General features: G+C 42.9%; 1 protein-coding gene across 3 annotated transcripts in view; it reads right to left on the bottom strand.

Annotated features, from left to right (window-relative positions):
- The window catches only part of Itgb1 (integrin subunit beta 1), a 46,403-nt gene extending 25,873 nt beyond the window's left edge, over positions 1–20,530 (bottom strand). The window contains exons 1-4 of one of the 3 annotated variants that reach the window (XM_045149302.1): positions 20,488–20,530; positions 14,091–14,149; positions 1,620–1,686; positions 752–837 (exon numbers count right to left, since the gene is read on the bottom strand). In XM_045149302.1, the coding sequence (XP_045005237.1) occupies positions 752–837; positions 1,620–1,686 (153 nt within the window). In that variant the 5' untranslated portion in view covers positions 14,091–14,149; positions 20,488–20,530. Of the gene's footprint in view, positions 1–751; positions 838–1,619; positions 1,687–13,433; positions 13,473–14,090; positions 14,150–20,487 lie in introns of those variants that run through there. The other 2 variants (XM_045149304.1, XM_045149305.1) reach the window with 2 other exon arrangements.
- Positions 20,531–21,885: the final 1,355 nt, after the last annotated feature.

Below are 21,885 nucleotides of genomic sequence, written 5' to 3'. Positions count from 1 at the left end.
ATATATATATATATATACACCACATCTTAAGTTTCTTAAAAAGTCCTAATAGTATATGACTGAATACTTGTGACTTGGGATAAAATTTGTAATAATGACATATTCCAAGAAGCAGATACAAATAAAAACTACTTTTTGTTGTTTTGGGGGGAAAGGCAAAGTGAGACAGGATCTTGTGATGTAGCACAGGTTGGCTTTTGACTCACTATCTTCCTGTCTCCCATGTTTTTGCAAACAAACAACTTTTTCTGACTGAAAAATACCTTAGAAAAGACAAAAATACTGTTATTACAAGCATAACGATTCTGAATAAGTTATCCACGAAATGTGTGCAGGGAAAAGCAATGACTGTGCATGTGGTGGCACATTCTAGCACTCAGGAGGTACAGGCAGGAGGATCATAAGTTCAGTATCATCCTTAGCAAGTCTGAGTTCATCCTGGAATACATGAGACTCTGTCTCAAAGAAATAAAACAAAATAGTAAATGGGAAATTAATTTTAACACACATTTATACAAAGTATCATAATTTAAATATTTTTTTTTAGATTTAGAGCAATCCTTACTTTTTAACATCATCTTTCAAGTGCTCAACAAACTCATCTACCTAGAGGCCACTCTAACAAAAAAAAAAAACACATTATTCAACAAGCATTGATTTAAGTGGCAATTCACACATGTTACTCCCATGACACAGATCCAGCAACACTCATCCAGAGAACATGTGGAAGAGTATCAGCAATTTCACTTACTGAATTTGTGCACCACCCACAATTTGGTCCCGCCTGTATACATTCTCCACAAGATTTGGCATTTGCTTTTAAACATCTATTCTTATCTGTGAGGAAAAAGGAGAGAAAAGCTTGCTTGAAGTTTCAAAGAAATAAAAAAATGATAAACATCAGGACTATGATAACAAAATGAACATGGACACACATACACACACACCACAAACAGACTGCCTTACATACAAATACAACTTAATACAAACTGTATTAGATTACTCCAAGAAAACTACTGATTGGAGATTACCTTCGCACTGAAAACCTCATAAAAGGACAGTTATTTTTATAGCATATACTAGGTCTTATTAAACTGTGTATGCTCATCACTTTGTCGAAGGGTATGACTTCAGAATCCATCATTTCAAGTGGTCATAAACATCCCTATATTTTTTTGAGATCAGGTTTTACTGTGCAGCCCAAGATGGCCTAAAATACATGTTCCTCTTGCCTCCAGAGTGCTAGGATTAGAGGTGTGTGCTTCCATGCCCAGACTGGTTTCATTTTCAGATACAAATAAACACTTCCTAATAATTCACTGCACACCTTCACTTTATTTGCTCCTGAATATATTAGGTGCCTCTGCCTTCTCTCTGCTCATGCCGGCACTCGGACATTCTACACCTGTCATCTGGCGGTTTGCTATCCTCGCCCTTGGATGGCAGGGATCGGGATCACGAGCATGAAGGCCCTCTGAAACGCCACATGGGACTATGTATGGCAGGGTTTTGAGAAGGAAAACTATGATCTGACTTTAGGGTTTTTCAGAAATCTATCAAAAAGAGTGATACAAGATGCTAAAATGAAAAGATACTAGGAAAAATTTTTGCTTTTTTACCTGTTTGCCCAAATACAAAGCAAATTGAGCTGCTCAGTCCAATCCAGAAAACCAGTTGTAAATTCATCTGCAATAAAAAAAAGTGCATTACATTAGAGAAACTGCAATAAATGTTTCCCCTTCATTCTCTTCCACTGTCATATAAACACCTTCCAAACTATTTCACCTGCCTTTCTTCCTTAATTATTTTCTTTTACCCCCTTCTCCTCAATATTTCTACCACCACACCCCCAGAATCCACTCCTAAATGAAATATGTCATGACATTCAATCAAATGTTGCAGTGCTAATTAAACGTGCTCCAGACACAGCCAGTACTCACATGAATACAGGAGAGAAAGGGCAAGGCATGTGGCATGGCCTATAGTTTCAGCAATTTGAGGCTGAAACTGTAGAGTATTTATTTATTTATTTATTTATTATTTATTTATCTGAAAAAGAGAATGGGCCAGGGCCTTCAACTGCTGCAAAAGAACTCCAGACACATGTGCAACCTTGTGCATCTGGCTTATGTGGGTCCTGGGGAATCAAATCTGGGTCCTTCGGCTTTGGTAGGCAAACACTTTAACCATTAGGCCATTTTTAAGACATTAAAAAAGGTGCTAGGCATGGTGGCACATGGCTTTAATCCTAGTACTTGGGAGACAGAGGCAAGAGGATCACTGTGAGTTCAAGGTCATACTGAGACGACACAGGGAATTCCAGGTCAGCCTGGGCTAGAGTAAGCAGAGCTAGACTCTACCTCAAGAAACCAAAAGAGAGAAAGAGAAAGAGCTGGAGAGATGGCTCAGCAGTTAAAGGCACTTGCTTGCAAAGCCTGATGGCCCAGGTCCAATTCCCCAGTTCCCATGTAAAGCCAGACATACAAAGAGGCACATATGTCTGAAGTTTGTCTGCAGCAGCAGGAAGCCCTGGCACACCTGTACTTGATCTCAACTAAACAAATAAATAAAAATATTTTTCTTAAAGAGAGAAAAGGGCTGGGAAGATGTGCTTAGTAGTTACAGTGCTTGCCTGCAAAGCCTAAGGACTCATGTTTGACTCTCCAAGTCCCACATAAGCCAAACACACAGTGACAGAAGTGCGTAATATCGCACATGCACACAAGAGGATGTATACATTTGGACTTCGATTGCAGTGGCTTGAGGCCCTGGCACACCAATTCGCTCTCTTCCCTCTCCCTCTTTCTTCTATTAGAAAAAAGGCTGGGGCTAGAGAGATGGCTTAGCAGTTAAGGTGCTTGCCTGCAAAGCCAAAGGACCCAGGTTCAATTCCTCAGGGCCCACGTAAGCTGGATACACAAGCTGGCACATGCATCTGGAGTTTGTTTGCAGTGGCTGGAGGCCCTGGTGCTCCCATTCTGTCTTTCTGCCTCTCTCTCTCAAATATATTTTTTAAAGGCCAGCCTGTTGGGCTTGCCTGAAAAAAGAAAGACAGACAATATACAAGTGGGGGGGAAATAAAAAACTTGTCAAAAAGTTATGTTTATCAGCTACTTATCAATCCATACATACATATTAAAACAATGTAAGGTGAACCAGCAAGATGGGGGGAAAGTTTTCTAACGCAACGAAACCCACACACACAAGAGGGTTACCACAAGTCTGATTTAAAAAAATCAGCTACTGGTAATTCAGCTACTACTCACCATAATGTAAATGAATAATAAAATTATAAAAGGAAGCCAGGCGTGGTGGCACAGGTCTTTACTCCCAGCACTTGGGAGGCAGAGTTAGGAGTATCATCATGAGTTTGAGGCCATCCTGAGAGTACATAGTGAATCCCAGGTCAGCCTGACCTACAGTGAGACCCTAACTCTATAAAAACAAAAATACAAAAAAAAAGAAAAAAGAAAAAACAGAACAAAAAAATATATACATACATAAAAGGAAAAGACTAAATATATTCCACATATGTTCAGTATAACTCTCTAGTAGAATTTACCACAGGGAAAACATATAAACAGCCTATGAAAAAGAATGACAAGGGACACTAACATATCAACTTTAGGTACTATTAGTTATAGAAGGGCCAAAGGAAGGGTAGGCCTCCTTACAACGTGCTCCTCCAGACACAAAATGGCCTGGATATCCATGACCTCACAGTGCCTGACACTACCTACACAAGACCATCATAACAGGAGGAAAAGATCATAACATCAAAATAAACAAGAGGGCTGCAGAAATGGCTCAGCAGTTAAGGTGTTTGCCTGCCAAGCCAAAGGACCTCAGTTATTCTCCAGGACCCACGTAAGCCAGAAGCACAGGGTGGTGCATGTGTCTGGAGTTCGTCTGCAGCAGCTGGAGGCCCTGACACACCTATCCTCTCCCTCTGCGTGTGTGTGTGTGTCTACCTCTTTCACTCTCTCAAATAAATAAATAAAAATTATAAGTAAATAAATAAAAGAGAGCGATTGAGAGGGGAAGGCATATGATGGAGTGTGGAGTTTCAAAAGGGAAAGTGGGGGGAGGGAGGGAATTACCATGGGATATTGTTTACAATCATGGAAGTTGTCAATAAAAATTTAAAAATAAAATTTGAGAAGTAGAACAACAATAAAAGGTTTATAGACTAAACTCCGGGTGCCAAGGGTACACAAACATGGGAGAAATGTAGTATTTGTATATAAACATAAAAACCTACCAAACAGACTTGGAAATGACAATTACACGCACAATAGGCAACGAGGTTTTTATTTGTAACTGCTGTAATGCGTTCTTTTTCTTTCTTATTGGCCTTTTGTAATGAAAACAAATCTATTATTGTTTGTGTGAAAGTATTGTCTTGGCAAATTTTGACTGATAAAAAAATTTCACAGGCTAGTGGCACAAGCCTGTAATCCCAACACTGTCCAGGAGGTGGAAGCAGGGAGACAGGAGATCCTACCTCAAGGGAAAAAGTTCACTACATTTTTCTCAGAGACCACCATCTTCAGGGGCTTACATCCTCTTCAATTCTCTGTCGGTCAGAGTGCTTTAAGCTTCATCAGCGCTCCCCTTGGGAGGTGGGGGAGCGAAGGAAGGTGCCTCAGGAGTCCAGTGTGGCCTCCAGTGTGACTGCACCAGGCTCACCTGTTGTCCTCCCTAGGCTGAAACACCACAAACCAAATGTGGGGTGGCAAGGTAAACTTATGCTGAATAGAGGAACTGAGAAGTTCTCTGTGGATGGAATCCCACCAAGAGCTCACAAGAGGTGACAACAGAGAAATGCCATGACACACTGTCCTCTCTTTTTTTGTAGACAATGGTAGTTGACTGGTCTGGTCTCCATTTCCTAACCAACCCTTGCACTCAAGCCACCACACCTGATGGATACTCCTTACCACCACACAGGTGAACTGATCCTGCAAAAAAGCCCTTTGCAGGCCTTCTCTTGCAGCCTGCATTCATTCAAAACTTCTTGACTGGCTATGATTAACTTCAGGAAATCAATTCCTCTTTTGACCACCAAAGAAATGAACAAAACAACACTCAATCCTCTCTTCACCTTGCTTTCCTAACATCTCTATTCCCTTGCGCTCTTTGGTTTGCTCTCTTATTTGTGGATCCTTTTCCAGGCTGCTACATCATTTTATGTAATATCTGGAAATGCCACTGCCTCTGGAACTTCCAGTTCAAAGACAAAGCTGGAAGCAATGAGCATATAGTATGATAGCTTCTGTAATGAGGACAGGACACAGTGCACTGAGGGCACCAAACTCTGTCATGGAGGCCTCATGGAGAGGGCAGAGCTTTGACCACAATGGATGGCACATGGGAAATGGGCAAGAACCAGTAGAGAAGGCAGGCATAGAATTTACTGCACTTATTAAGCACATTTTTTTTAGGCATGGTAGCTCATGCCTGGAATCCCAACACTTCGGAAATAAAGGCAAGAAGAATGCAAGTCCTACACAGAAATCAGTAGCCTTCGTATATGCTAACAACAAACACACAGAGGATGAAATCAGAGAATCACTCCCATTCACAATTGCATCAAAAAAAATAAAATACCTTGGAATAAACCTAACCAAGGAAGTAAAGAATCTATACAATGAGAACTTTAAAACACTCAAGCGAGAAATTGCAGAAGACACTAGAAAGTGGAGAAACATCCCTTGTTCCTGGCTTGGAAGAATCAATATCGTGAAAATGGCAATCTTACCTAAAGCAATCTACACATTTAATGCAATCCCTATCAAAATTCCAAAGGCTTTCTTCATGGAAATAGAAAAAACAATCCAAAAATTCATTTGGAATCACAAAAAACCTCGAATATCTAAAATAATACTGAGCAACAAAAAAGAGGCTGGTGGTATCACCATACCTGATTTTAACCTATACTACAGAGCCATAGTAACAAAAACAGCATGGTACTGGCACAAAAACAGACATGTAGATCAGTGGAACAGAATAGAGGACCCAGATGTAAGCCCAAGTAGCTATAGCCACCTGATATTTGATAAAAATGCCAAAAATACTCATTGGAGAAGAGACAGCCTCTTCAGCAAATGGTGTTTTGAAAACTGGATAAATATCTGCAGAAGGATGAAAATAGATTCTTCTCTCTCGCCATGCACAAGAATTAAGTCCAAATGGATTAAAGACCTTAACATCAGACCGGAAACTTTGAAACTGCTAGAGGAAAAAGTAGGGGAAACCCTTCAACATATTGGTCTTGGCAAAGACTTTCTGAATACAACCCCAATTGCTCAGGCAATAAAACCACAGATTAACCACTGGGACCTAATGAAATTACAAAGATTTTGCACCACAAAGGACACAGTGTAAAAAGCAAAGAGGCAACCTACAGAATGGGAAAAAATCTTCGCCAGCTATATATCTGATAGAGGATTAATATCTAGGATATACAAAGAACTCAAAAAGTTAACCAATAAGGAATCAAACAAGCCAATCAAAAAATGGGCTAAGAAGCTAAATAGAGAGTTCTCAAAGGAAGAAATATGAATGGCATATAAGCACCTAAAAAAATGTTCTACGTCACTAGTCATCAGGGAAATGCAGATTAAAATTACATTGAGATTCCATCTCACTCCTGTCAGATTGGCCACCATCACGAAAACAAATGATCATAAATGTTGGCGGGGATGTGGAAAAAAAGGAACCCTTCTGCACTGCTGGTGGGAATGCAATCTGGTCCAGCCATTGTGGAAAACAGTGTGGAGGTTCCTAAAGCAGCTAGAGATTGATCTACCATATGACCCAGCTATAGCACTCCTAGGCATATATCCAAAGGACTCATCTCATTTCCTTAGAAGTACATGCTCAACCATGTTTATTGCTGCTCAATTTATAATAGCTGGGAAATGGAACCAGCCTAGATGTCCCTCAACAGATGAGTGGATAATGAAGATGTGGTACATTTATACAATGGAGTTCTACTCAGCGGTAAAGAAAAATGAAGTTATGAAATTTGCAGAAAAATGGATGGACCTGGAAAGTATTATACTAAGTCAGGTAACCCAGGCCCAGAAAGCCAAGCGCCACATGTTCTCTCTCATATGGGGATCCTAGCTACAGATGACTGGGCTTCTGTGTGAGAATGAAAATACTTAGTAGCAGAGGCCAGTAAGTTGAAAAGGAGACATAAAGGGTGGAGAAAGGAAGGGAGGAGGATACTTAATAGGTTGATATTGTATATATGTAATTACAATGATTGTAATGGGGAGGTAATGATTGAGAATGGAATTTCAAACGGGAAAGTGTGGGGGTGGGGAGGGAGGGAATTACCATGGGATATATTTTATAATCATGGAAAATGTTAATAAAAATTTAAAAAAAAAAAATCCACAAAAAAAAAAAAAAAAAAAAAAAAGAATGCAAGTCCAAGGCCAGCCTGGAATATACAGTGAAATCATGTCTCCAAAACAGGGTGACATATGCCTGAATTTATACATCAGCAATAAAATGAGTTACAAACAAGCCTGTGATTAGTAGGAGGTATGTACTAGGCTCTGATAATCTGCTTAGATAAGGAAGGAGAAAGAAAAAGGCCCAGTAACCATTTGTAAAATACTCATAGGAGGGCTGGAGAGATGGCTCAGTGGTTAAAGGGGCTTGCTTACAAAGCCTGACGTTCTGGGTTTGATTCCCCAGTACCCACATAAAGCCAGACCCACAAAGTGACACATGCATCATGATTTCATTTGCAGTGGGAGAAGTTCTGGCATGCCCATTGTATCTCTCTCTTCTTCCCTCTCAAGGCAGCACCTCTTCTCCACAGCAGTCACTGCAGGCCTGACATTTCCGTCTGAAGTCAGAAGCCAAGACAACTGAGAAAGGAAGAGGAGCGATCAGGAAGATGCAACAGGATCACACAACACTGCTGGGGGCCAGCAGCCAGTGGACACCCTCGTTTACAAAGGCACATGTATAACACTATTCTCATTTGTAGCCACATTCAAATCTGTCTTCTCCAATGGCTCTTGGACTTAGGCGAACAGGGTCCTAGTGCATCCTATTCACAGCTAGAGAATCCACAAGTGCTTGGCTCAAGGCAGTGCTAAAAATGTCAGACTGAAGTGTACTACTTGTTGGTCTTTTCTCTGACTTCATTTATTCAGTGGGGACGGATCAGGAGGTAGATCAATGTCATCTTCCACCTACATAGTGAGTTTAAAGACAGCCTGGGATACATGAGATTCTGTTTCCAAAGTAAAAGTATAGGACATGGCAACTGACACCTATAATCCTACCACTGTAGGTTTAATAAAAAAACTGAGGTAAATTTGAGGCCAGCCTGAGCTACACAGTAAGTTTCAGGTTAGCCTTGGCTAGACTGAGACCCTGCTTCAGAAAAGCAGAAAAGAAAGAAAGGGAGGAGAAGCAAGTGCAAGCAAGAAGCCAATATAAACTACTTCTTTACCCATGGAAAACTCAGCAGAGGGCTGACAGAAGTACAACTAGGTTCAGCCCAACAGGCAATGGGTGGCCTCAAGGGGTGCTGATCAAACTGTCCACACCTTCCCAGAACAAGCATGTGCTGAAAAGGCTGATGCCACTTCTGTTCCCTCCCCAGGCAGACCAAGGTCAAGAAAGAAAGCAGTATGAGTCAAGAAACAGCCAGAAGTGAGTCACTGGACTGTTCCCAGCAGCAATGGCTGGGATCTGAGAGAGGTCAGGTAGACATGACCACATAGGTTTCTAAATAGTGACCAATGGAGCTGAGAGTCAAGAAACTGTGAAACCAAGCCATGACAAGTAGCTATATGAATTCTTAAGGCTCCTTTATGGTAGTAAGAACTGGGAAGAAAAAAAAAAAAGACTAAGCCAGTGAGTGCTATACGGCCATACGCATATAAAAACATGTAATCTGTTTCCAAATCCTTATGTTTAAGAAAAATGCAGCTCTTTGCATTACTCAATGAATCATCATTACCCAGGTCACACCCTCAGAACCTAGCACAATATCCTAATAATTAGTAAATGAAGAGATTATGATAAAAAGGCATCAAAAGACAGCCACTTATGAAAGTTAGTAACACAGACCAGCTGATGGGTGGGGATCACACAACCAATACAAATGAAAACAGAGGAGGAATAGAGACCCTTAGGTCACAAACAAGCAAACCTAACCTAAGGGGAAGGAGATCACTCTGAAAGACACTTTCCTAACAGGAGCTTGAATCGGAATTCTGTGTGGCAGACCGTCAAAAAAAAAAAACAAAAGCAAAAAAAAGGTAGGTCTATGTGTCCACTGGGGTCAGACGAGGTGAAGAAATACCACAAAAACACTACAGTATAATGAATTTTGATAGTTTAAGTTCATTTGTAACAAAAAATTAATCCCTTTACTTTAAAAGGTTGGATGGGAGCCGGGCGTGTTGGCGCACACCTTTAATCCCAGCACTCGGTAGGCAGAGGTAGGAGGATCAGCATGAGTTCGAGGCCACCCTGAGGCTACATAGTGAATTTAAAGTCAGCCTTAGCTACAGTGAGACCCTACCTCAAAAAACAACAACAAAAAAAAAAAAGATAGGATGGGCAGGAGAGATGGCTTAGCGATTAAGTCTATTGCCTGAGAAGCCTAAGGACCAATGCTCTATTCTCCAAATCTCACGTAAGCCAGATGCACAAAGGTGAGGCAAGAGCAAGGTCACACATGCCCACTAGGTGTCACAAGTGTCTGGCGTTCAACATCAGTGGCTGAGGCCTTGGCACACTAGTTCTCTGTCTTCTCTCTCACTCTCTCTAAAAATAAATAAATACTAAATAAATGGTTGGCCTTTTAATGACCATAATGGTAACAATGTTGATTTAAATAATACACATCCTTGGTAGGGAAGGAATGAGGTTATCTTCCTTTTACACCACTGAGAAGTTAAGCAACTACCCAGGAGGAATAAAAAGTTGCACAGGTACAAATGGGGCTTGAGCATCTGAACTTGGAACTGATGACATGACTCTGTGCTGCATTCAACTATAATTCTGGAAGGCCTTCTTGATCACTCTTGAAAAGAAAGAACACCCTTCTGGTGTTAAAACCAACTTGGGGGCTGAAGAGTTGGGTTAGCAGTTACAGCATTTGCCTGCAAAGTCTAAGGACCTAGGTTCAATTCCCCAGTACCCATGTAAGCCAGATGTACAAAGTGGTGTATAGATCTGGAGTATATCTGCAGTGGTTAGAGGCCCTAGTGCACCCATTCTCTCTCTCTAATAAATAAAGTAAAATTAAATTTAAAAAATCACTTGGAGCACAGAAACGGAAAAGCTTATGACTGCGGAGTTTAGTTACTGAGCATTCACAGTGAATACAAGGCAAAAATTACTTCAATCTCTATATAGGTAGCAGTTTTGTATCTGTTTCCCACAAAAGCATTTCAAACTAAGATTTTTTTTATTCATTTTTATTTATTCATTTATTTGAGAGAGAGAGAGAGAGAATGGGCACGCCAGGGCTTCCAGCCACTGCAAACGAACTCCAGATGTGTGCTGTGCGCCCCCTTGTGCATCTGGCTAACGTGGGTCCTGGAGAATAGAGCCTCGAACCAGGGTCCTTAGGCTTCACAGGCAAGTGCTTAACCACTAAGCCATAAGATTTTTTTTTTTTAACATATTCAATTTTATCTAAGGAGTCAATTTTACCCAAGGTGTTTAGTATGAGCTCACTTTGGCTGCTGCCTCTCAGCTGATGTAGTCAGATGTAATGCTCTGCTGTCTGCTCTGCCATGCTTTCTCCACCTCCCACGATGAAACTTGCCCTTTAGATAGTACGCCTTTCCACCAGATGCTTCAGGTCTGGTGTTTGCCCCAACAAGAAGATAACTGCTATAGTGGCTATTTTAAACTTCACATTAAAATCACCTTAATTCATAATGATTAAGTATGGCTTTACACCCTAAATAAGCTTCTTGCACACTTGTCATTTATTACTGTTTTTATAAAATATTATAAATAACTCATTTCACCTACCCTTTTCTATTTACAGATGAGACTTTTTAAAAAGCATAGTATGTACAGATTGAGTATATCTTATGCAAAAGGCTTAGAACCAAAAGTATTTTGCCCTCTTTTCAGATTTTGGAGTATTTGCATGTATGGAAATAGTCAAGTCTAAACATGAAATTTGCTTATGCTTCACTTAGCCTGAAGGTAATTTTATACATTATTTAGTACACCTTCAAATGACAGGCACAGAATTTTCCATGTAGCATGCTGGCCCTCAAGAGTTTCAGATATTGGACTATTTCAAATGTTTAGGTTAGGGAAATGCAACCTATAATACCTTTATAGAAATTACTTATAGAGAAAAATTACTTTGAAAAATAGTGAATTAAGTTGTGGCTGAGAATGACTCAGTGGGTAAGAGTGCCTGTCATACAAGCATGAGGGTACCTCAGAGCACTTGAAACTGGCTGAGTGCAATTCCCTAGCACCCATACAAACAGCTGAGCATAGCCCACACATGCAACCAAAAAAAGTGAATTAGGGTTGGAGAAATGGCTTAGTGGTTAAGGCATTTGCCTGCAAAGCCATAGGACTCCGGTTTGATTCCCCAGGACCCACATAAGCCAGATGCCCAAGGGGAAACATGCATCTGGAATTTGTTTGCAGTGGCTGGAGGTCTGGAGCACCCATTTTCTTTCTCTCTTTCCCTGTGTCTTCCTCTTTCTCAAATAAATAAATAAAATATTTTAAAAAGTGAATTAAGTGTACTTCAGGGTTTTAAAATAAGGTGTGTCTATAAGTCAAGTCATATAACAGATATGTAAAAGGGCTGGGGATAAATCTCAGTGTAGAGCCATGTCATGTGCCAGGCCTTGGGTTCCACCTCTAGGACCATAAAACAGTACCCATAGGGTTATTTCTGTTTATGAATTCTTTGCAGGAAGATATACCTGCATTCAATCCAACTAACTAATCAAGTCAGCAAATATTTATTGCATACCTACAGGAGCTAGGTATGATAGTAACTGATAAACCCAGTCCAGAATCAAAAGCCCAAGTTTTTAAAATTATTAGAGCTCTTACATGAGAAGCAAAAGTTCTCATCATTCAAATACTTCCTTTTCTATGCCACAGTACCTTAATGGCAGGAAAAAAAAAAAAAAGTCACTATCATCTCCCCTAATGCTTCAATATCACTTTGTATCTGCTTTCAAGGAGGGAAAATAAATAGGCCAATACAGATTTGAACATATGAAAAGCACCCAAACTGAACTCTAGGAATTAGCATGTGGCTCCTCCTATTCGTGCCCCATAAGGAGTAGTACAATGAGGACAGCCTGAATAGAAGAAAAAGGAACCTTTGAGCTCTGTACCTAATTGGGTGAGCTATGGGGATGAAGTCATGCCATGGCAAGAGCACCTTGCCCTTACAGGGAGAGTAATTAATACTCAGCATTTTCCCCTTCTGTCTGGCAGGAAGAGGTGTGGTGGTGAGTAGGAAGATGTTGGCCCAAATAAGAAGGAAGTATTAATGATTAACATTATTTAGCAGATAGGATCGAGAAGGGAAAAAATAAAAGGAGGACTGAAGAATGAAGCTAAGTAAGAAAGGCTAACCCTAACAGAGGCCAAGGTGTCAGTAATACCTTATTTCAGGCCTCCCAAGACAGCCTACAGAAAGACATTACTCTCACTATGAAGAAAAGAAGCCCTTTGCAGGAACATCACAGAACTTTTTACCTAATAAAATTAATTACCCTGAACATACTAAGCTCAAAGAAAAAGGTTTTTGCTTGAAGCTGGGTGAGGTCGCTCACCCCGATAAACCCAGTACTTGGGAGGCTGAGGCAGGAGGATTGCCTCCCATTTGATGCCAGCTTAGTCTACACTGTGAGTTCCAGAACAGCCTGAGTTACAGTTCACTAAAGTTTGCTTGAACTACAGCTCACAATACAGCTACATACTTTAAGAACAAATACATACTAACACAAGATAAAATTCATTCCTAGCAACTATAGTTCACATCCTAAGGAAAACAAGAACAGGAAATCCTCTACAGCGCTCACACTCTTCAGACACAATCAACAGACAACCCCAAACTGAGCTAAGTCACAGGACATTTATGCTAACAACTGAATGAGGAACACGATGGCAGAATGCCTGGTGACCCAGAGGCTGACACCCCACCTTTGCCACCATCACCCCAAATAAAAACAGCCCCATATGAGGAAGGAGAAAAACATTAAATCTGCATGGGGGAGCACTAAAGAAACTCAGTGACTGCAGAAAAGCACTTCAAGCAAAGCTACTCAGCCAAAAATATGAATGCTGGCTTAATTCCTCCTGGCTCCATTTGCCACCCAAACAGTAAGATGTGACCCAGCAAATGACATGTTTCAAAGCCGCCTAGTAAACCATCTCATCCTTACCCTTTCAATGCTTGCAGGTTTGTTGTGGTTCACTGTTCCCTAAGACGGGGGAAAGCATGAGTTAGCAACTGTCTCAGTTGCCAGAGGTGACTTTAGAGAAGTTTACAAAAGGAGTTGTGACGATAGGAGCAAAAGTTAACTTTAATGGTTTCTAAAGCACTTTCTTCTTCTTCTTCTTTTTTTTGGATTTGGAGGTAGGGTCTCATTCTAGCCCAAGCTAACCTGGAATTCATTCTGTGGTCTCAGGGTAGCCTTGAACTCATGGCAATCCTCCTACCTCTGCCTCCCAAGTGCTGGGATTAAAGGCATATGCCACCATAGCTGGCTTCAAAAGCACTTTTGTCCTACTTAATTTCAATTAGGAAGAACTGTGAGTTATGTTCCCCACGTGCATAACACTACTGACTGTTTCAACTAGATCTCTAACAGTCCTCCTTATTAAACACATGTTGGCCATTATGTTCTCACCTAGCTTCCTTCTCTCTGGTTTGCAATGGAGGTATACTCAAAGTGCATAATAAATGTTTATAATCTAATCCGAGGGAGAAATTACTCATTTCTCACTTTACTCATCAGAAAGCTGGGAATAATGCCTACTTCAGCATTTTTAGAAGGATAAAAGATGACTCCAAATATAAAAGCTTTAGCAACAAGTACCTTTATAGATTATAGTTGTTTTCCTCTTACTTGCCGAGTCATTTACTGGTCATGGGCTCCTAAAAAAAGAAAAAAAGAAAAAACCTGAGTAACTACCACGTGTTTCTAAGTGTTTACTTTCTTCCCTTCTTCTGTGTGTACACATGCACACATGCTAGGGACTGAATTCATGGCCTTGCATGTTTAAGTACGGACTCTACCATGAGCTATCCTTGCAACCTCCGCCACCTTTTGCAAGGCATGTTTCTTTACTAAGCATCACTTATTCCCTAGTAGACTGTGGTCACACTTTCTTAAATGTACTTTGCCAAACTTTAATCTACTCCTGCAGTCATCAAATAGGATCCCACCACTACCTTTAAAAAGTACTGAGAGAAGCCAGGCATGGTGCCTTTAATCCTAGCACTTGGGAGACAGAGGTAGGAGGATTGCCATGAGTTCAAAGCCACCCTGAGATGACATAGTGAATTCCAGGTCAGCCTGGGCTAGTGTGAGACCCTACCTTGAAAAACCAAAAATTTTAAAAAAGGAAAAAAAAAAAAGGAGTACAGAGTTCTGAGAGGCTGGGGAGATGGCTAGAGGCACTTACTTGCAAAACCAGCCCGCCTGGGCTCAACTTCCCACATAAAGCTGGAGGAACATTCATTTGCAGAGGGAAGAGACCTTGGCGCACCCATACACACATATACATAACATATAAATAAATAAAAACTTATATACACTACAATTTGACTTCCATACTTGAAATGACACATAACTGATTTTAAATGTAAATACTTTCATCTCTCCACTGAAACAATTTCCTTAATCAAAATAATAATTGTTGGGCTGTCGAGATGGCTTAGCTATTAAGGCGACTGATTGCCTGTGAAGCCTAAGAACTACTGTTCAACTATCCAGGCCCATGTCAGCATGACTCACGGTGGCACAAGTGTGCAATGTTGCACATGCACACAAGAGGATGCATGCGTCTGGAGTTCAACTGCAGTGGCTGGAGGCCCTGACTCACTCAATCTCTCTCCCTCTCCCTCTCTCTCTCTCATTTGGGAAAAAAAAAAAAAAAGAAGGTGGCTAGTCTGTTGTCATTGCCTCAAAAAAAAATACTAATTGTCTTCTACCTTTCTGGCCTTTTTAGTCATCATTATTCAACAACCACAATACATAGAATTTATTCCTTTCTTTGAAGGACAGCATCTTGATGGTGTCTGGCACAAAAATGACCAGCTTTCAATGATGCCCAATATGGTGTTATTTTAATTATTTCTACTGTGACTACCTGTATTCATGTCTGCATCACCCCCTTACAGACTAGAATCAAGTTGGACTTTCATTTTACATATCAGTTACATACACACACACACACACACACACACACACAAACACACACCTCTTGAGAGAAAAGTAACCAAGTAGTATTTACCAAATTAGACATGATTCTGCCTCCTGAGTACACCTTTGAATGTGCCAACGACATCATGTGAGAGCCATACCTTCGCTGACAATTCCTTGCTCAGGTGTCACTTCCACAGAGCCTTGCAAAACCCTCAAGCCACAGCTGATCTTTTCTCTCACAAACAACTGGGAATCTTATCTGGAAAATATTCTTTAGTATTTGTCATATCTTCCTGAGTAGAACATAACTATTCCAACTGGAGAATTCACTCAACGTCTTCATTTGTACTCAAGAGACCACAGTCTCCTTCAGAAGGGATGACTCAGTACACTGGAAGCTAGAGTGCAACCGGCACAGCTGAGCTGCACACCCTGATGAAGAGCTGCCATGCGTATATCCTTAAAGGGGGCATGTGGCAGAACCAGATATGATGACAGACAAAAAAATGGTTCTTTGGGTCTAGAGAGATAGCTTAGCAGTTAAGGCACTTGTCTGCAGAGCCAAAGGTCCCAGATTCAATTCCCCCCAACCCACATAAGCCACATGTGTCTGGAGTTCATTTGCAGCAGCTGAAAGCCCTGGATGCCCATTCTCTATCTGCCTCTTCCACTCTCTCTCAAATAAAAATACATTAAATAAAAAATTAAAAAAAAAAAGAAAATGGTTATCAAGAGGATAACAAGAAGAACTATACTCTATAGGGCTTAGATAAAGAAATACCTGCCCTTTAACTCAGAATAAAGACAACAGTGCAGAAGTCAAAATCAGAGCCCTGCCAGGAGTGACGTGGAAGGTCACACAGAAAACCAACCTGAGACAGCTATGAAACCAGGCTGCTAGTCAAGAAGTCTTTATTTATCAGCTGTTTCTCTGATTTCCATAGGGGTGTAACAGCCTCTACCTTAACCATCCCACTTGCTGGAAAACCCGACAAATCCCTGGCCATTCTTGAAAATGGCCTCAAAGAACCCATAAGTTCAGAGAACTGGGAAAGGAACTGCTTTTCCCCATTCTTCTTCACCCAGCTCTTCAGTGTTCCCAAGCTCTCTCTCTCTAGAACCCCTTTTCACTCTACACTCTCCTTTAGTATTTTCTATTTTTTTAAAAGATTTATTTTATTTATTAGAGACAGTGAGAATGGGCATAGCCGAGCCCCTAGCCACTGAAAACAAACTCCACACGCATGTGCCACCATGTGCATCTGACTTATGTGCGATCTGGAGAGTTGAACCTGGGTCCTTAGGCTTTACAGACATGTGTCTTAACCTCTAAGCCATCTCTCCAGCCCTAGTATTTTCTTTTTTAAAAAATAATTTTATTAATTTTTTATTTTAGAGAGAAAAAGAAAGAATATGGGTGTGCCAGGGCCTCCTGCCACTGCAAATGAACTCCAGGTGCATGTGCCACTTTGTGTGTCTGGCTTTATGTGGGTACTGGGGAATTGAACCTAGGTTGTCAAGCTTTGCAAGCAAGCAACTTTAAGCGTTGAGCCATCTCTCCAGCCCTCATTTGGAATTTTCATCTGCAGCCTACATTTTGTACTACTGCAAAGATCCCCAATCCTCTTCCTCCAAAACACTGTCTCAGCTTCTGGCCTGTGCATTCAATGACACTCAATATATCTCTCTGTACCTATGCTTACAGTGTCCACCTTGATGAATGACATCACTGAGCCAGAATCCTGTGTCACGCTAGGTTTCTTTCATTTGTCAACCTGGACCCGTAGTCTTGTCAATTTCCTTCCTAAACACAACGTTTATGGCCCCACCAGACATCTCCTACACTTGGGATCTTAAGCTTTTGATTACTCACCCATATCACTACAAAATTCTGGGATATACATATATGCCCATCTATTTATAAAAGTATACATACGTCTATAGCAATACAGTAAAATTATAAATCATAACTAAAAGTTGAAACTTAGTAATGAGGCTGGTACACAGAGAATGTAAACCTAAAAATGTTCTTTATACACCAGGGAGTTATACATATCCCTGAGGGTCAAGAACCTGCAGTTCTTGTTATAAGACTGTTTCTATAAGTAAAAAACTATAGGCATACTTATCTTGCGTATATACACACAAGCAAGATTTGTACATTCTTACACAATTTAAATCTCTAGTCCACCAGAATGACTTTCAGATCAATTCAGCTTATTACACATTAAGAATTTTACACTTCATTCTTAGAGCTCTACAATTCCTTGAAACATTCACCAGCTACGTGTTTATCTTATCATTTTCTTCAGATAGTATACTATACATATACCTCCCCTTCTACCTCTAAGCCAGGAGTCTGTTAGCCAAAAATCCAAGCAATAAAACATTCCATTAGGCAGCAAAAGCAACCTCACCAAATTAATTTTCATTGTGCTATGAGTGGAGAGGTACTACGCAGTGTCCTTCCGGGACTTAATGATTTCAATCTACATTAATACAGAACTACATTTTCATTCAATGAAGGTAACTTGGGGCAAACAAGTTATACTGATCAGAGAAAAAAAAGACAAATAGGGTTAAAAGTACTAAATCCAGGGCTGGATAGATAGCTTAGTGGTTAAGGTGCTTGCTTGCAAAGCCTAAAGACCCAGGTTTGATTCACCAGAACCCCTATCAGCCAGATGCAAACGGTGATGCATGACTCTAGTTTGTCTGTAGTGGTTAGAGGCCCTGGTGCGTCTATTCTCTCTCCCTCCCTCCCTTTCTCTCATAAACAAACAAACGAAAATTAAATAAAAAATTTCTAAATCCAAGAATATTTTTAAAGCTGCTGAGTCCATATTTTGTGAATACAGAATGTGGAGGATTAAGAAAGAAGCTTAAACTGGGCATGGTGGTGGACAACTTCAATCCCAGCACTTGGGAAGCAGAGGTAGGATTGCCATGAGTTCAAGGCAACCCTGTGACTACTTAGGTCAGCATGGGCTAGAATGAAACCCCACCTCAAAAAAACAAAACAAAAAAGAACAAGAAAGAAGCTTAGGGCTGGAGAGATGTCTTAGTGGTTAAGTGCTTGCCTGTGAAGCCCCTGGTTTGAGGCTCGATTTCCCAGGACCCACGTAAACCAGATACACAAGGGGGCACATGAATCTGGAGTTTGTTTGCAGTGGCTGAAAGCCCTGGCATGCCCATTCTCTCTATATATCTGCACCTTTCTCTCTCTGTGTCTGTCTGTCGCTCTCAAATATATAAGTAAAAATAAGCAAACAAAAAATTAAAAAAAGAAGCTTAAAGCTTTAACCAAAAAGGACAAATGAAGGAAGAAAGAAATCAACATCACAAATACTCAAATTACAGGTCTGTGAAGTCAACACACAAAAGCAGAAATACATTTATTTTCTGTTCATGGAAGTATTAACAGCATTCCTTGTCTTTTTAACGAGCTTTCTGGTATCTTCTACATGCATTAGTGCCAACACACAAAATGCTGATGTTTCATCTGTTCTTTGGTTCTCCCTCCCCCCACCATCTTTAGTCATTTGTTTATTACCAATGGATGAAATTATTTGAAAACACAAAAATTATAGTGAGAGCCTTGTCAGTTCTGTCCCCGTGGGCCTCCATGACTACAAATGTACAATAACTTGCAACTAAAATTTCTTAATCCTTTGTAACAGTTGTCTAATGGCTTATTGTAAAGGACATAATTTAAGAAAGAAGCCTAATCAAAATTCATTCAGAATTTATTTTTGTGCCATGACAGCAACAATAACAACAAAGAAATCGCAGTAGTACTACCCACTTACTGTCCATGTAGACCTGAAGAAACCTTATTAATGATAACAAAACATCCCGGGAAATTTGGAGATCTGTTTGACATACCACAGGGCAATGAGAAGAACTCAATTTATACGGAGCATTTAGTCTAACAAGTTTGTTGTTTTACATTTCACTTGTGTGTGTGTGATTTTGTTTTTGTGAAACAAGGTGTCACTATGTAGCCCAGGTAAGTCTTGACCTAGTGATCCTCCTGCCTTTGACCCTGCTCTCTGCATCTCACGTTTGGTTTCCACAGGTATATTAGGAAGATGTGGGTCAAACACGATCTCTGGAGGTAAAGCCATGAGCTCTCTAGCGATAATCATAGGCTAATTGCTCCTACACCCTTCGCTCCATTTCTTCATTTGTAAAACAGATTAAATGGTCCCAACACCATGCAGGATCAATTCCAGAATTAGATTTAGTCCGTGTAAACTTTAAATACATGCCGAGAGCTATGCGTGGCCGTCACTAAGACCACAATGGTCACTGTCAGTCTCGGCACTCCGGCTTCTGTTTTACAGAGAGAAGGAAGAAACAGTGATACTACTACTGATTTTACCAATTAAGTGCAAGTTCCGAATCAAAAACGCCAATTTGAGGAAATACAAACTGGTTAGGCATTCAAGTATCAGGATGATCATGAACCTAGGAAGCATGAGGCAAGACCAGCAGTGACCCACACGGGGAACCGCTCGGCCAGACTAGGGGACAAGAGGAAGCCCCAGCCGGTCCGGTCCCGGTGCGGGAGCTCCTCCCGGGGCCGTCCCCCGCCGGCCAAAGCCGCAGGCCCGGGCTGGGGAGCGGACGAGTGCCCGGCGCGCCGCGCCCGGGAGGAGAGGGGCCTGCGGTGGGCACCGGGCCAGGGCGGAGCCCGCAGGCACCGAGGCCGACGGACCGAGCAGAGCGCCGCGTGGCCGGGGACGAGCTGGCCCCCGAACCAAGTCCAGCGACGGCCTCGGCCAGGGTCGCTGGACACACCGATGTCCGGCCACCACGCTGGGGCGAGACGGGACCAGGCCGGCGTCCAGTCCCTTCACGCCCGGTCAGGGGCGGCGGGCCCGGCTACACGGGGGGGGGGGGGACGGCAAGGCCGGACGTCCCCGCCCCGCCCGTCGCGACCAGCCCCGCCTGGTGTGCCGGGCCCAGGCCGCACCGAGGCCCGCCCGCCCGGAGCCGCCCCGCGGCCGGAGTCCCCGGAGCCCGAGCCCGCCGGGCCACACGCGGCCCCCTCGCGCCCTACCTTCCCCCGGCGGCCGCCCCGGCGCGCGTCCGGCCTGGACTCGCGGCGCTCGGCCTCGCGCGCTGCCTCGGCCCCGCGGCGGGTCTCGGGCGCTCTGGGCTCGCCTCGGCGTCTCTCCCCCGGGCCCGGGCCACGCCTCCCCGGCGCGGGGGCGGAGCCTCGCCGTCCCGCCGGCTCCCGCAGGAAGCGGCCGCGCGGCCCGCCCCTCGGGCCGATCCCTCCGGAAACGCATTCCTCCGCGCCGCGTCAGCCGCGCCCCGGGCGGGAGGCGAGGAGAGCGAGGAGGAGGAGGCGGCGGCGGCTGCGGCGGCAGGAAAAGGCGAGGCCCGCGGCGCGAAGACAAAGGAGCCGGCCCGAGCGCTGCCCGCCTGCTCCCCAGCGCTCCCGGGCCTCGGCGTCCCCACCACCGGCGGCTCACGCCGGCCGCGGCGCGCTGCCCTGGCCCACGGCGGCGTCCCCCGAGGACGGTGGAGGCTCGGGAACCAGCCGCCTGCCGAGAAAGATGCGGGTGGGGAGAGTTCACAGAAAGCAGCTGGGGAGCCGCTTTTGTAAATTTTGTTTGCTGGGGGAGAAGGGTTCGAGACAAAGTCTCCAGCTGGCCTGAGAGTTGAGGTTGACCTTGAACTCGTGGAGTGCCGCCACGACTGGTTTATTATGGTTCCGTTCCCTCCCTCTTTCTCCCCTTTGGGTTTGCCTCCCAGGTTGGTCTTTAACTTCTGATCCTCCTGCCTCCACCTGCTATGGGCTGAAATTACTGGTGTGCCCAACCATGCCCAGTTGTGTGCAGTGCTGAGGCTCAAACCCGGGGCCTCCTGCGTGCCAGGCAAGCGCATTCTACTTCCTGAGCTACATGCCTAGCCCATTTCTCTCTATTTTGTTTTCAGCTGCTCTTACTGGTTTTTGAAGTCCGGTGTCACTGGGATTTCAACTCCAGATCTTTCTGCTTTGGGTTCCAGGTGCTGGGAATATAAGCCTGCTTGCCATGCCCTCCTATGGAGTTGCTTTTGATAGGTTTTTCTGGAAGACAATGTGAGGAGTAAGGATGAGAAGGAAACGTTTTGTCCTTAGAAGTTTGACTTATCTGCCTGGCGTGGTGGCGCACGCCTTTAATCCCAATACTTGGGAGGCAGAGGTAGGAGGATCACCGTGAGTTTGAGGCTACCCTGAGACTACATAGTGAATTCCAGCAGGTCAGCCTGGGCTACAGTGAGATCCTACCTCAAAAAAAAAACCACTTAGAAGAGAAAGGAAATATTGTGAGATTGGCTGGCACATCTAATGACAAGACTGAAACCTACAGTAACCCACATCAAACTGAAACCCAGCAATGCAAACATGCAGCTGGCAAGGGCCCATCTGCTTAGCAAAGTGCTGTGGCACTCCTACCAGGTGACCTGA

The sequence above is a fragment of the Jaculus jaculus genome, chromosome 5 (assembly GCF_020740685.1).
Source record: "Jaculus jaculus isolate mJacJac1 chromosome 5, mJacJac1.mat.Y.cur, whole genome shotgun sequence".
Classification (NCBI taxonomy): Eukaryota; Metazoa; Chordata; class Mammalia; order Rodentia; family Dipodidae; genus Jaculus; species Jaculus jaculus.
The sequence above is the reverse complement of the archived record's forward strand: the minus strand, read 5'-3'. Positions and strand labels throughout refer to the sequence as shown.